At 36.3% G+C, this 17,333-nt stretch overlaps 1 protein-coding gene across 1 annotated transcript in view; it reads left to right on the plus strand.

Annotated features, from left to right (window-relative positions):
- LOC148311446 (uncharacterized) overlaps nt 1–17,333 on the plus strand; it is a 143,626-nt gene that overhangs the window by 76,585 nt on the left and 49,708 nt on the right. Inside the window, exons 4-9 of the mRNA XM_088256748.1 lie at nt 1,578–1,714; nt 2,928–3,108; nt 5,704–5,818; nt 10,335–10,531; nt 12,372–12,513; nt 13,970–14,204. Coding sequence (XP_088112874.1) covers nt 1,578–1,714; nt 2,928–3,108; nt 5,704–5,818; nt 10,335–10,531; nt 12,372–12,513; nt 13,970–14,204 — 1,007 coding nt within the window. The remainder of the gene's footprint in view (nt 1–1,577; nt 1,715–2,927; nt 3,109–5,703; nt 5,819–10,334; nt 10,532–12,371; nt 12,514–13,969; nt 14,205–17,333) is intronic.

A 17,333-nucleotide genomic window follows, 5' to 3' on the forward strand; every position in this document is an offset into this window, starting at 1 on the left:
CACAACACACACACACCACAACACACACACCATATACCAGAACACACAGACACCATATTATACACCACACACACCACATTATATACCACACACACCACATTATACACCACACGCACACCACATTATACACCACTCACATCACATTATACACCACACACCCGCGCGCGCGCGCTCGCACGCGCGCACACACACACACACACACACACACACACACACACACACACACACACACACACACACAGACACGTACTTATACATATAAACGTATAAAAGTATAAAAATAAAATAGTAAAAAATAATAAATAAATATTACCATCAGAACATCTCCTCGACCAACCAATATCTCTACATGAAATAAAATAAAGCAAATTTTTCATTCTGTTTACATTGTAAAATATGTTTTCTTATTTCGCTGTTGAATTCAATTTTCTAATATCAGTGACACAGTTGAAATATCATTTTATTAAAACAAAATTTCATCACAAACATTATACCTTAACCGAATTTAGCATCGAAAATGATAGTGTGTGTCGTCATTTCCGCAATTATTTCTTGCAAGCCAAATAATTCACGTTTATCTCTAAATACCCTTAATGACTGCGAGAGAGGTCTGCCCTCAAATTATTATTAAGTATGGAAATTTCGAAATACATAACGATCGTTTGATTAACTGTGGGGCACAGTACACGAATGGCAGGCGCCATTACGTCTAGTCGGGTGACTCTATTAAGTATTTATTTATTGTACGGAGTGGATATGCTTTGACGATCGATATAATCGATGAATCGATTAAGCCAAACGATCATGTAGTGACCGGTTGATCTCGGAGGACAGAATCTTAGTTAATTTGTGTCGGGTTGTGGTCCCGTGGTTAGTGTCGCGGACTCTTAAATCAGTGTTTTTCGCTTCGAAACAACTCTACCACAATTTGATACCTATTTCTAATAATGAGCCGCTTAGGCTCACAGAAATAGTATGAAATTGAAATATTTGTGTAAATAATAAAAACACAAAAATTTCTCTTTTTAAATTAAAAAAAAATCTGGATACATCTCACACACAGATACACACAGAGGCACATACAGACACACACGCATGCGCATACACACCACACACACATCACATCACATCACACCACACACACATCACATCACACCACATCACACACACACACACATATATAAACGTATAAACGACGCCAATTTCGTTTTAATTATTGTACCAGCTGTGCTCGACAGTGCATTTCTGTGGCTCGGTCCGGTGAAATGGAAAAGATTTGTTTTATTTCACAATGCTTGTGAAGCAATGGAAATATTAAAAATGTATAAAAAAACAATGCAATGCAATAAAAAAACGTTGAGCCATATGACAGCAGCTGTCAAGAAGCACGCTGTCCGCCATGAGAAATGTTTAGTATTACTTTTATTTCTGTTACGTTCAATAAAGGTAGCGGTAAAAAAATAACTGCTTTCCAAAATGTAACCAACAATCATTATTATTTTTATAATTAAGCATAAATTTTCAAAACAATTATTTATAAAAAAAAACAAATTTATATCTGATCTTGTTATTTTCAGTTGTGGAGGGAAGATCATCGAAGCGATCTACTACCCCATCTACCTCTGCCCCGTCCGTTCCTCCCTCAGGACCCCCAGTTAAGACCGTCCATCTCAAAGGTGGAGGGGATGGTGATACCTTATCCGAAGAAGAAGTGGTTAGTAATTTTGCTTCATCATTTTGTTACATTATTGATAATCTTTTTTTTTTAAATGTGTTCCCTCAGACGAATGTGTGGAAAATCGTATGACAGAATTAAAAATGAAGATATTTGAAAGGAATACAAACTAATGAATAAAAAGGAATGAAAGCGAGTCCTGGTTCCAACCCTAATATATGGAAGTGAAGCATGGAGTTCGCAAAAGAAGGTTAAAGTAGACTGAATGCAGTCGAATTGCGATTCTTAGACGGATGTGCGCCAAAACGATGTGTGATGGATGTTTAAATGGTGAAATAAGGAAGGAATGCAAGGCTGAGATATTATTATCGATAAAATTTAAAAATATGAATGGTGTGTGTTGATATCGTTTGGACATATGAAACGAATGAGTGAAGAAAGAGTATTTAAATTAATTTATGAGGCTAATGTAATAATAATAATAATAATTTTGGATGATATATATAGCGCCATTTTTGTAAAATACTACCTCAAGGGCGCTTATACAGATATGCATTATGATATGGAAATGAAAATGATAAAAAAATATATATTAAGAAAAACGTTGTCAATCCACTGAGTCTGAAGGGGGGAAAGTGGAGCCGCCGTATTATTGCGCCTTCTTCTCGGTCTTCTTGGGCTGCAGCATGGTCAAGATGTTGGGCAGGACGCCACTTATTTGCCTTCTATTAGCTTACTTTTCTCAGAGGGCGAGAGATGCCAAAAAAAAAACATTGTACAGATGGGAATTGGGTTTGCGGTTACTTGTGACTAATATCGACTATCTATACTTGTGACTGTCCGCCTCTGTAGTGTAATAGTCAGCACGCTCGGCTGCCATACTGGAGGCCCCGGGTTCGATTCTCAGGGGGGGGTCAAATAAATATAAGTAATTATTTCACTCTTAATATTTATTCTAAATTACCCTGGACTGGTACCTGAAACGGAGGGCTGATCACCTTTCCTTTGTGTGCTAACGATCAAGATAACACTGCGTTTATATGATGCAGTGCCCTATGCACCATTGGGGTGCGGATAAGGGTTCAAATGAAAATGTGACTAATATACTGAGGGTCGAGGGGCAGACTATCTGAGTATGATTAGGGTCGAAGTGGATTAAAAAAAAACTGTCCGACACCAATGTGTTAATTCGGTAAGTTGTTGATAATGCGATAGCAAGTGCGGGGTAAGCTCAGCTGTTGATGCGTTTCAGGATCTGCAGATGGAGTGTCCCCTCTGCCTGGGCATGTTCGACCCGGGCAGCTTCCCGCGCCTGTGCTACTGCCACCACCGCTCCTGCCGCCAGTGCCTCCGCAAGTACCTGACCATCGAGATCCAGGAGTCGCGGGTGGCCATCGCTTGCCCGGAGTGCTCTGAGCCCATGCACCCAAGTGGTAAATACCGCACGCCACATAAACCTTACCAAATAAATTATCTAAATATAATTTTATTCTTTTCGGGAGTACAATAACACTGGCCTACGATTTACAATTTTTATTTTGTAACTAGCATGACAATGCCTGATCTGTATGCACTTTGCATAGCTGAATTTAAAAACAAAAGCGAAAAAAATGTAGCACGTCAGGTTTTTTATCTATGGAAATTATATTGTTATCATTAGGTATTAGGTATTCTTTCACACAAACATCATGGTTAGAGGTCCGCCTCCGTAGTGTAATGGTCAGCACGCTCGGCTACCGTTCTGGAGGTCCCGGGTTCGATTCCCAAGGGGGGTAAAATAAATAAAAGTGATTTTTTCACTGTCATATTTATTCAATATTACCCTGGACTGGTACCTGAAGCGGAGGGCTGATCACCTTTCCTTCATGTGTAAACGATCAAGATAACACTGCGTTTATATGACGCAGTGCCCTATGCACCATTGGGTGCGGATAAGGGTTTTATTTTTTATATATATATATATTAGGTATTCTTTCATTGCTGTGGCAAGTATGCAACTATTTTTATAAATTATTTTATTTGTGTTCAAAACACATTTTTTGCATTGCCAACACGTAATATTGGCTACACTGCTTTTAATTGATAAATGGCAAGTGGTTAGTCATCAGTTTTAGTGGGAAAGTGCAGTAGAAACTATTAAAATAATACATAAATTCCGTATAATCTTCTAGACTTTGCAAGACTGCAGTTAACAGTTTTTGTCATATAGTGGAACATTGATACCAATAGCTCATGCTGTCAATATGAAAGAAACCTACAACAGTATGTTTCTTCTGATAAATTTGATAAACTGCTATGATTTTCATTGGAATATTTGTGGCGACTTGTAAGTTATTGCATTATTGCTAGGTTTGCAAGGAATATTTACTAAGTATTGCTGTTTTTGTATTTATGGGATAGCAGAGCAACACATGAGTATTATAAAAATAACGAATGACCACAGAGGATAGAATTTACGACTGGGAAAGGGAATATTAAATAAAATCCACTTTTAGACCCAGAAAAAAAAGACAAAATAACATACAAATATCCACAGATGTCATTGCTATACAAGTTACATCATACCAACTGACAGACGGACTTCGACATTCATTAACATCGATTTTCCTTTGAGGAAAATTCGCAACAATCCATTTACATCTATACTCCCGGATAGGTTAACAGAGAGATATTCTTTTTTTGACATATCGCTCACTCCTTTCAAGAACGTCATAAATCAAAAATCGACAATTTTCAGTTGAGCATGTTTTCGAAATGCCCAGAAAATGTACTATATCCCAGCAAAAGAGGCATATTTTTAACTTAATATTTACCCGCTACAGGGCAGAAAATGTTGTTTTCGCATTTTGAAGAAAATGTATTGTTTAATTATTATTTTTAAATATATTAAATATTTTTCAAATGGAGAAAAAACCTTCAGGTTTTACCTAAAAAGAACTGTTGTACAGTAAAAAGTTCAATAATAGGCTTGAATCTATTTTGAATACACTGTGTTATATTTTAAAACATTAAAAACGTTCTCCTGAAAAATCGAGTTTTTTGATTTATGACGTTCTTGAAAGGAGTGAGCGATATAAGTGTTAGGTGTGATAGATTATACCTAGTATATAAGTAAACTCATATCCTATGTAAACTCACAAGTAAAATCATATACCTACATAAGTGACTTCATTGCTGACATAGAATCATTGAACAGGTTGTAAGCTCTGCAAATACCGAGACTTCGATATTCTTCTTCATCTACGTTGAGATATCAATATAAATAACTCTTGAGTGGAGTCTGGCTGCAAACAGCAACCGACCAAAGGAAATGGATGTATTCAGAAGAGGCCTTTATCCGGCAGTGGAAAACAGAAAGCTAGAGAAGAAGAAAAAGGATTGGAGATAAACCTAGAATTTGTGTTTTGGAAACACTCAAAATATTTCAATTTATTTTCAATTTATTTATTTATAGATAATATACACATTACAAACATAAATTTAAATCGTATACATTAACAAAAATAGGAAATAAGCAAGAATACTATTGCTAAAGGCGTAGAAGAATCCCACTTCAAAAGACACATGGAACAGATCAATATCCAATAAGATATTGTTCAACATAGCGGTAGCTCTTCCTACAAGCATAACCATCGGCAGGTTGGTCCTGTGTATAGGAATGTGAAACAATCTATGTCGACGCTGTCTTAGGTAACTATCGAGAACATACAGACCAATGTTCTGGATAATTTCAGTATTATCGATCATACTGCGCAACAATTGCAACAATCGATATTATGTAGTACCGTTTTAAAACTTAAGTTGTAAAAAATTATCTACGCAATATTAATATTCAGTCTTGATAAAGAAGGGGTTAGCTTCAAAACTGGTAGACATTAAAACTAAGTTATAATAAAATATTTATAGCGATTTTAAAACAAAGTTATATTTTAATTATAAAATGGAAAATCACAATGTTAGTGCTTCAAATATAAATTATAATATCTACGCAATGCTCAGTCTAAATATGCATTCATTACTGATTTCAGATATCAAAATTATTCTCAACAACAAGGCGCTGTATGAGAAGTACGAAGATTTCATGGTGCGTAGGGTCTTGGCTGCAGACCCTGACACTCGCTGGTGTCCTGCGCCCGATTGCAAGTAAGTCTGACAGCTTAGAAGCATAAGGAAGCCAACAGCATCACATATTAAATATTAAAACCAAACACTAAAATTTAGAGTCTATTAAATTGTATTTTATTACTAATCTTTCCCTTACGGTGCTAAAAACTTCCGCGTGCACCGGTGATATGTATTTTGTACTCCATATGAAAATGTGAATATTCCTAAATGTTGCTTTTATTGAACATATTTGTAGTTAAAATGTAACAATTTCGTAATGTTACCTTTGGTCACTATCTGAAAAATAGAAGAAAAAAATACATAGCAAGTATCCGCAATATCTGCTCACTACTGGTAGAGTAAACACGTTACGACATGAGCGTATACTTATAAAGCAAGCCACATACAAACATTTGTATATTGGTGATTTTATTCCTGATTTTTCACAAATTATTTATTTCCGTGGCTGCAAATGAATAACTTTATATTATAATACTTTCATGTAATACATAATTATACTTCGGAGCAGTGGCGTGCCTAGGGTTTACCAGTAAGGCAAGCCCATTATTTTTCACATTCGTGAATACATGATGTACCTATAATTTCTTCACCTCATATCATTCCCAGTATAGTAAGCACCCAGAAAGTATTATAAATATAAACAATGTATTGTAATCATTGTAAAAATATGCTAACATGTAACTTTTGTAAGGTATGGCCATCACCTTGAAATAAAGAAAATGTTCACTAAAATAAAATATCTTCTTCAGATATTAACCATAACCAATAAGTACAATCACCATATAATGGCATGCATAGTGTTTAATAATCATGTGAGCGTGCGATAATTTAAAAATAGTCATACATTAATTATGTATTTTTAATCATTTGGTCTAGATTTAGTAATTTTTATTTGGAGTTGTTAGGCAAGCCGGGCTTTTGGGCTTCTAGGGAAGTACCGCCACTGCTTCGGAGGAATACAAAAACTCTGAACCCGTGTCTATTATATTTTATATTGATATTCTCATTTGAAGAGTTGTAATAAATACATATCACCGGGAGGGGAATGTTGAAAACACATAGAAATAAAGTTTGTGACAATTATTTCGCCTTGTTATGGCATTTTCAAACGACTGTGAAGATTTAATGGACTGAGCTATACAATTTTAGGTACTTTAAGTAATAGTTATAACATGTGCAGCAATAATAATAATAAGAACCTATAATTGTTTAGCTATATAAGGACCCTCAGTCCATTTAATCTTCACAGTAGTTTTAAAATCCCAGAAACAATTGTCACAATTTATTTTTGACATGTTTTTAATAATAAAATACAATTTAGAAGACTCTAAAACCAGTGTTTGATTTTAATATTTAATTAATCTAATGGAGTTCTACAAATTAAATTCCAAATCTATTAATAGCATTACATATAAATGTATACATCTTTAAAAAATTCAAGCAATATGGATGTTCAAACGATGGGCAGAATGGTCAACGTTACAGAAGTGTAAAAACTGATTTGTCCGCCTCCATCGTGCAATGGTCAGCACGCTCGGCTACCGTACTGGATGTCCGGGTTCGATTCCTTGGGGGGATCAAATAAATATAAGTGAATTTTCACTCTTATATTTATTAAATATTACCCTGGACTAGTACCTGAAGCGGATGACTGATCACCTTTCTGTCATGTGTTAACGATCAAGATAAAACTGCGTTTATATGATGCAGTACCCGATGCACCATCTGGTGCGGATGAGGGTTTGAAGAAGAAGATAAAGTGATCACTTTAGCCCATTCCTAGACTTCTAGACTTCTTTCGTATAAAAGACAATAGATGATTTATCTCATCTATTTTGAGACATCTGTAAGTACTTAAAAGTTACCAATTTAGACGCTTTTTGATATCTTATCTAAGTCTCGTAATTTGAACAATTTCTATGGATAATGTATCAGTTCCAACAATGCATTATTACTTTTCCTTTCCAAATTGTTTTCTTATCCATTGTATTTTTCATTACCAGACCGACGATTACATTCAATGCCAATGTGATGTTTATTATCTTATCTCAATGCTAGTGTTATTGATATTTTTAATGAATTTTATTGCCTTTTTGCGAATATTGATGCAATCAAAACCATTGATAATAAGTTGCACAATACAAGCAATAATTGAATGGTAATCATGCAGAAATCTCTTATTTACTTCATCCATTTTAGTGGTGAACAATTTTACCCATACTATGGGAAAAATGCTGAATAAGTATTTACACTAAAGGCAATTTAAATGACACAGACAAAATGGTGAAAGTGTCTTTTAAATATTAATCAAATACTGTATTTCTTTCTGATATTCATTGAGAACATATCATGCTACACAAATAAAATAACGTTCTTACAATATCAATAAAAAATATATAAAAAATGTACAATGAAAAAGAATCATCCCTAAAAATGTTTCCACACATACACCATGAACTCCCTTTTTACAGCGAGTGTAAATGGGCCCTGTTCGTGATTTTCCCTTTCTCTACTTATTGACACAATGATGTCGGGCAGTTTTATCAACAACCCTGACCCTAATTAGTACACTAATTACGGTCATTTACTAATCATAGGTAACCGTAAACCCTACTCTGATATGTACAATGTTTTTTGGCGTCTTGCGCTGTATCATAAGTAAGCAAATAGAATGCTTATAAGCATCTCCCACTCTCTACTAACAGTAAGTTAAAGCTGCTTTGAAGCGTTTCCTGCAAACAATGTGTTAATGCACACAGCGCACCGCCTTTCCTTACTCCCTGGTAATTTTTCCAATCCATTTACATTGTAACTAACTAACTAACTAACCATCACGCCGCTTCTCCGCAGGGGTAGGCAGAGAGAATCGAATGCCAAACCACTCGGTCTTTGCAACCATTCTTTGCCTCTTCTACATTCATGCATCTCCTCATACATACCCGACGATTATTACGACTCCTGACCCGGCCGCTTTCAAGTATTTGACATACCTGATTGTGCCAAGTTTTCCTCGGTCGTCCTCTGCTTCTTTTTCCAACTACATTCGCCTCATAAATTTGTTTAACCATTCTTTCTTCACTCATACGCTCCACATGTCCAAACCATCTCAACACACCTTTCTTAATTTTATCGATAATGCTTATCTCAGCCTTACATTCTTTCCTTATTTCATCATTCGAACATCTATCAAACATCGTTTTGCCACACATTCGTCTGAGCGATCGCATTTCGACTGCATTCAGTCTGCTTTCATCCTTCTTTTGCCAACTCCATGCTTCGCTTCCATACATAAGGGTTGGAACCAGAACTCCATTGTGTACTGCCAGTTTAGCTTCCGCTGATAGATTTTTATTTGCTAAAACTGATTTTAGTGCACCATTCACTCTGTTCCCAGCATTGTAAGGGATGCAATATCAATTTTTACAATAAAATTAGATAAATAAGATTTTTTTACATAAAATTGTTTTTATCATCGATTACGGTGAAGTTTGTCAAAAAAATGTAATCTGACACAGGTCATATTATATTGCATCGAAAGAATCGATGCAGCAAAGCAAATATGACAAATAATCAGACGTTTAAGAAGTATGTATTTTTGTATCTGAAGGTAAAACACAAAATGTGCACACCGCCGCAATATAAGGTTTCTAAAATGCACAAATATGTGCATTTTAGAAACAATGTATTAATAAATATAACGACAACACAATAGTTGCAAATTCAACAGATAAATATGTAGTACTTAGTATGATAAAAACTTATATTGCTGACTACAGCTAGCTGTGTGACTATGTGTTAAAATTATGGCAAATAGACTGATTCCTTCAGGCGATTTTTTTAAAGCTTTTCTTTTAAAATAAAACAAGCTCAGTCTAAATATTATTACTTTTATATTTTTTTTTGCAAAAATGTTAGTAATATTATTATACGACCATTAATTGAGATTTTTTGTCTACCAGTTTCAAGACGTACCCGTCTCGTCGTCAGGACAATCACTACAACAGCATGCAAACAATACTACACGTCACTACCATAGCACTATTCACAAACTTATAACTAAACAAAATGTTAATCACATGCGATTTTGGTCAACCGAATGACCAACATTCACTAGGGATTGCAGAATAAACATGCACTAAGGGCCGAGGTCTGACATACCATAGTGATACAAAAGAATGGATGTTTTTTAAAAAAAAATGCATCTTGTTCTGCAATCATTAGTGCATGTTAATCCTTGGATTACCCAAAACGCATGTGATTAATATTTTGCGTAGTTGTCAGTATGTCAATTGTGCTATGGTAGTGATGTACAGTATTGTTTGCATGCTGTTGTAGTAATTGTCCTGATGAAAAGACGGATACGTTTCGAAAATAGACAAAAATCTCAGTGAGTGGTTATGTATTAATATTACTAACATTTGTCAAAAAAATATAAAAGTAGAAATGGCTAACCACAAAGAAAACGCTTTAAATATTAATAATATTGAGAATATAAATATTATTGTTAAATAGTGTTGTAATTTTCTGTTTCCAGTTTTGCGGTGATTGCGCACGGGTGCGCCTCGTGCCCGGAGCTGTGGTGCCGCGCGCCCGGCTGCGGGAAGGCCTTCTGCTACCACTGCAAGGCGGCCTGGCACCCCGACCTCACCTGCGACGCCGCCAGGCGCATGCGCGCGCCGCCGCCCGTCGCGCCCGCGCCCCAGCAGTCCCACCAGGACTCCCATCACACGGGTAGGGTGGGGAGACTGCGTCTGGCCGGTTGGCACGCGAACGTAGTGACAGTGTCTGGCCGTTTAGTACATGAGTGTAGTGACATCACCTAGCACACGAGTGTAGTGACAGTATCTAGCCATTTAGTACATGAGTGTAATAACAGTATCTAGCCGTTTAGTACACAATTGTAGTGACAGTATCTAGCCATTTAGTACATGAGTGTAATAACAGTATCTAGCGGTTTAGTACACAAGTGTAGTGACAGTATCAAGCCATTTAGTACATGAGTGTTATAACAGTATCTAGCCGTTTAGTACACAAGTGTAGTGACAGTATCTAGCCGTTTAGTACACAAGTGTAGTGACAGTATCTCGCCATTTAGTACACAAGTGTAGCCACAGTATCTAGCCATTTAGTACATGAGTGTAGTGACAGCATCTAGCCATTCAGCACACAAGTTTACTGACAGCATTTAGCCATTTAGTATACAAGTGTACTGACAGCATCGTTTCATTTAGCACACAAGTTTAGTGTCAGCGTTTAGCCATTTAGTTACAGTAAAATATTGATAGCATTTAGCCATTTAGTACACAAGTGTGCTGACAGCATCTAGCCACTTAGCACACAAGTGTAGTGACATCATCTAGCCATTTAGCATACAGGTGTAGTGAAAGTCTCTAGCTATGGAGCGTACAGATTTACCCCGCATACACAAACTTAAAAGTTAGTTCTATTTGACAAATGACAAAAACTTACCCATAAGATCTGTAATATAGGGACGACAGTTCTGACCAATCATCACCCCAGTTCCCACAGGGATTTCGCAAATATTATTCGTCTCTTTTACATTCATGGATCTCCTCATTCATACCCTCTGATCATTCTGACTCCGGACCTGTCCGCTTTCACGCAATTGAATCGCGCTCGATCATACCAAGTTTTCTTTGGTCTTTCTATATTTCTTTTTCGAACTACATTCGCCTGATATATTTGTTTTACTATCCATCCCTTACTCATTTATTCCATAGTTAAAGCTATCATTACACATCTTTTAAAAAAAATTACCTATAAGCTTATCTTAAGGCCGAGATCTCAGATGATCGAATTCAGAAAGCGAATGGCTGCACTAAGAGCCAGTCATGTTTTAAAAATTCAATTACGTCAAATATTTCTTGGGTTTAAAGAGAATCAAGTTGCGATTTATCATATCGCTCACTCCTTTCAACCACGTCATATATCAAAAAACATGATTTTTCAGGATATCGTTTTTAAAGTTTAAAAATATAATACAATGTATTAAAAATAAATATCAAGCCAATTATTAAACTTTTTACTGTGCAACAGATATTTTTACGTAAAAGCTGAATGTTTTTTCTCCATTTGAAAAATATTTAGTATATTTAAAAAAAAAATACAATTAAAAAATACCTTTTGTTCAAAATGCAAAAACGACACTTACCGCCCTGTCGCTGGTAAATATTAGGTTAAAAATATGCCGCTTTTACTGGGATAAAGTATATTTTCTGGGCATTCCGAAAACATGCACAACTGAAAATTGACAATTTTTGATTTATGACGCTCTTGAAAGGAGTGAGCGATGTGTGCTGCTGATTGCCGAGATGCGAAGGTCTTATACACTAACCTCGATTGCTATTTATCTAAATTTATTATCGACTATTATGTAAACCTTCGTGGATATTTATATGTCGTTCCATTATTTTTCACACTCTATGATGTTTTATTATTTATTTATGTATTTACGAAGGTATAACTGGAATTTGTTGATTTTTAGACATATGACGTTGTTGAAAGCAGTGAGCGATATGTTAAGCCTTAATGTATATTTTAAAATTTCCAGGTGTCGTGAAGCCATGTCCTCGGTGCTCCGTGCTGATAGTGAAGATCGAGGATGGCTCCTGCAACCACATGGTCTGCTGTGTTTGCGGCTCCGAGTTTTGTTGGCTCTGCATGAAGGAGATCTCTGACCTTCACTATCTCAGGTGATTGCATTGCAAATTATATACAATTTTGCTTGAATAATTTTAAATTTATTATTAACATTTAAAGCAATTGCTTTGTTGTTAGTCATTTTTATTATTTATTTTTTTACCATAATGTTTGTGTGTGTATTGTGTGTAAACCCTTATCCGCACCCCAATGGTGCATAGGGCACTGCGTCATATAAACGCAGTGTTATCTTGATCGTTTACACATGAAGGAAAGGTGATCAGCCCTCCGCTTCAGGTACCAGTCCAGGGTAGTATTGAATGAATATTACAGTGAAAAAATCACTTATATTTATTTTACCCATCTTGGGAATCGAACCCGGGACCTCCAGAATGGTAGCCGAGCGTGCTGACCATAATGTCAGTAATGTTTTATTTATTTTTATTTTTTACCATAATCTAGTCAGGTTTTCATGTCTCTATTTTAAGGACATTTCCAGGTTTTCGTCAATAAGACAATTTCTTTTGCATGAACCTTTTTTTTTCCTTCTTTTCGAGACGATTTCTTTTGCATGAACCTTTTTTTTTCCTTCTTTTCGAGACGATTTCTTTTGCATGAACCTTTTTTTACCTTCTTTTCGAGACGATTTCTTTTGCATGAACCATTTTTTTAAAACATGAACCTTAATACAAAATTTTAGTTTTTTTTTGTATTAAGGTTCATGTTTTAAAAAGATTGTTTGCATGGATACATAGAGTCGAAGACTTTTTTCGCGGATATTTGTGCTGGAGTCACTGGAGACACTTAAAAGGTCAATGCGGCGTGGTTCTTCCGACCTTTGTGCTAATCAATATGGCACCCTGCTTTGCCCTTATTATGAATTCACAAGGAACTCTCACGAGAGGTGATATCGTACATGATAAAAATAGTGAAGGATACTGGTACCATAGGACAGTGTTCCGCAAAGTGTGTGCCGCGGCACACTGGTTTACCGTGGTGATTAGTTGGTGTTCCGCAGAAAAAAGGTAATCTCCAGGCTTTTCTGTCGGCTGCCAGCTCCCTTGCATCCTCCCAAGTCAGATCCGCGTCCCGAAGTTCTGACGAGAACTGCCGACGAATTGTCAGCAGTGATCGTCCTGGACGGCGCGAACCTGATGCCTTGTAAAAGAGGCAAGCTGGATGGCGGCTCTCAGGAGGCATGCAGAGTACATGGCCAAGCCAAGGGCTTATTATTGTATCAACTGCGTATTATTTAAGGTTTTTTTTTCTTTGGTGTACCTCTAAAATTTATTCATTTGGCAGATGTACCTTGAACAGAAAAAGTTTGCGATACACTGCCATAGGACACCAAATGCCAGACCCTCATCTAGTGGAACGGAAGAACTGTTGACTTTAGTCACCAGATCTTCTGTTGCTGGCCATTACACTACGGAGGCGGATAAGAAATAATAAACAAATCAAAAATGGAGATGCCCTTTTGTAAAGTGAGTGTGTGATGTGTGTCGGTAGCCCGTCGGGCTGCACGTTCTGGGGCAAGGCGCCGTGGTCGCGCAAGAAGAAGCTGCTGTGGCAGCTGGGCACGCTGGCGGGCGCGCCGCTGGGCATCGCGCTGCTGGCGGGCGTGGCCGCACCGGCGCTTCTGCTGGGGCTGCCCGTGTGGGCTGGGCGCCGCGCGCGCGCCCGCTGCCGCCGCCTGCCGCCCGCGCGCCGCCGTGCCATCGTGGCCGCCGCCGTCACCGCCGCCGTGAGTACAGCCCTGCCCTACACATACGAGCATATTCCATAAATTAATCTAATTTTTCGGCTACAACAACTGCTCGGCTGTCCAAACTTAAAACACAGTAAGGGACATTTTTTTGTAGTATGTTTTTTTTAGTCGAAATGCGATCTCTCAGACGAATGTGTGGCAAAATGATGTTTGATAGATTTTCGAATGATGAAATGAGGGAAGAACGCAAGGCTGAGATAAGTATTATCGATAAAATTAAGAAAGGTGTGTTGAGATGGTTTGGACATGTGGAACGTATGAGTGAGGAAAGAACGTTTAAACAAATTTATGAGGCGATGTAATTGGAAAAAGAAGCAGAGCAAGACCGAGGAAAACCTGGCACAATCAGGTATGTCAAATACTTGGAAGCGGCCGGGTCAGGAGTCGTAATAATCATCGGGTATGTATGAGGAGATGCATGAATGTAGAAGAGGCGAAGAATGTTTGCAAAGACAGAGTGGTGTGGCATTCGATTCTCTCCGCCTACCCCTGCGGAGAAGCGGCGTGATGGTTAGTTAGTTTTTTTTTGCAATTTTGGACTAAGTAGAATCTACTTAGTCCAAAAATGATAAAAAACATACTTTGTACATACAAAAAAAATGTCCCTCACTGTGTTTTGAGTTTGGACAGCCGAACTGCTATGGGTAAAGTAATCCTGCCAGCTTCCAACCAGCGCACTAAATTTAGCGAGGGTGCCTTTGCTGTTGCGGGACCATTGGTGTGGAATACTCTTCCACCAGTAATTAGAGATAGTGAGAGTGAGATAATCTTCAGCAAAAAACTTAAATCTCATTTGTTTACTAAATCATTTCCACTATCTCCTTTTTCTAATTCAATCATAGTGATGCGCCTTTGAGGTTGTATTTTACAAAAGCATATAAAAATATAAAAGCATATATTATATAAAGCAGAGGTGTCAAACTCAGATGGCACCAAGGGTCGCATAAGGTATTTTGGGTACGCCGGCGGGCCGCATCAAAAAACTCAAAAATTTCATTATCATTTTTATGTAACTTTAAGTGAATAATTTACAATCGAAGGCAGTCACATGAGGTAGATCCAACTTAATGATTTTGTAAAAGAATATCATATGTTCTCATACAAAAAAAATACATTTCAATGAAGAATTAAAATAAATGAAAAATATAACTGCAGGTATCTGCGGGCTGCAAAAAAAATACTCCGCCGTGAGTTTGACGTGCCTAATATAATATATCTTATATTATTTCGAGAAATAAAAATACTTTGTGTTCTGATCCACTCACATTTTTATTAACCAACTAGTTTCAGCGACAACCTGTTGCCCTCTTCAGGGTTTAATTTATTAATAATAAATTAAACCCTGAAGAGGGCAACAGGTTGTTGCCGAAACTAGTTGGTTAATAAAAATGTGAGTGGATCAGAACACAAAGTATTTTTATTTCTCGAAATAATATATCAATATGATCCACAAAGTTAATGCTTTCAATATTCAAAACATAATATATCTGAAAATATTAATATTATTGTTTTATGCATTAGTTGCCTTTGCACACAGTTCTCACTTTCTTGCATTAAACACTAAAAACTATTTGCACTGAAGTGCATATAAATAAAATACCTTTGCATAAATTCATGATGAATATCATTTTATTGATAGTCACCGTATATATATATCATGTTATTTACAGCTTATAATTCTATATATAACCGCCTTAGTGCTGACATGTAAGATAAATCACCATTTTTGCCTTAGTTACTCAGTTTTAACACTGATCTGATGAAATTGGAATTTCAGTCATTATTCATTATAATGATTACAGAAAACACTTCGTTTTTTACCACTTGAGTTTTATTATAGACTACATGTTTCAAATTTAGAAATACAAATAAACCTGAATTCTAATAATAATTTATTAAATAATATATTGTTTCAAAATTCTTCGCCATTGCTTTCCATTTTTCCTTTGTTTTCAAACTCCGTTCCTTGACTAACCCCTTCCCCTTACTTTCTCCTCTCCTTATTTTTAGAACAATTTTATATTTTATATTTTAGTTATTATACAGACCTGAATGATGGAAGTTTAACTTCTGAAACATGTAGTCTATAATGAAACTCAAGTGGTAAAAAACGAAGTGTTTTCTTTAATCATTGTAATATGTCTTACCACAAAGTTAATGCCGAAACAATAAATAAAATATTATTCATTATTATTATTATTATATATTATTTATTTATTTTACAATCATCGCTCATTGATTTGCACACCATTGAAAATATTTGATCAAATTATAAAATTTGGTACCATTTCGGTTAGTGGGGAAATTCACCTTTATTTTTGCCTGACATCTGTTGGTAAAAATATGTTTTACGTTGTGCCTTTATTATGAAGTGAATACTTTTACTAGGAATCTGAAATCAAGATGTCTCGTGATACAGTATAGCTATCTCAGATGTTGAATTTGTGATACTCATAAATGGCTAGAAATTATTTAAAATGATGTTTTTCAACATTTCTTTGCATAAGTAAATGCCTTTTTTCTACCGAGGCCATTTTGCTACTTCTTCAATTGTGCATAGAACACTGCATCCCATCGACGCTGTTATATTTATATTGTAACTTGCGTGAAAGCAAGATGATCGGTCCTGCGCTACATGTACCAGTCCAGGGTGATCTTAAAAGTCATTAGAATAAAAAAATTGCTTCTTTTTATTTTGACCCGCGATAGCCAAACTCATTTAAACACTACACTACAAAAACTACTACTACTTTACATCTCACCAATAGATGTCTCTAGTGAAGTTCTAGTGATTCAAGAACAAGGTTTCTAAATTGGTTCATATATACAGAACTTCCAAGAATTTGAGTAGTGTGGTTGTCAATAATGGGTAGAATTGGTGAATGTTACACGTGTGTAAAGTGATCACTTAAACCAGCCTATGACGGTCGTCAGCCCCGTAAATGCCCAGACTTCTATATTCTTCTTCATCTTTGATGAGATGTCAAAAATAATACTACACTACAAGGTGGTCATAGTCATAAATATATTTAGGTCTTTAACACATTGTTATCGGGTGGTTTTTTCATCAACCCCGACCCTAATTATACTTGGACAGTCTGCCGC

The sequence above is a fragment of the Brachycentrus maculatus genome, unplaced genomic scaffold, assembly GCF_059751285.1.
Source record: "Brachycentrus maculatus isolate JH-2025_06_01 unplaced genomic scaffold, ASM5975128v1 h1tg000065l, whole genome shotgun sequence".
NCBI classification, from domain to species: Eukaryota; Metazoa; Arthropoda; class Insecta; order Trichoptera; family Brachycentridae; genus Brachycentrus; species Brachycentrus maculatus.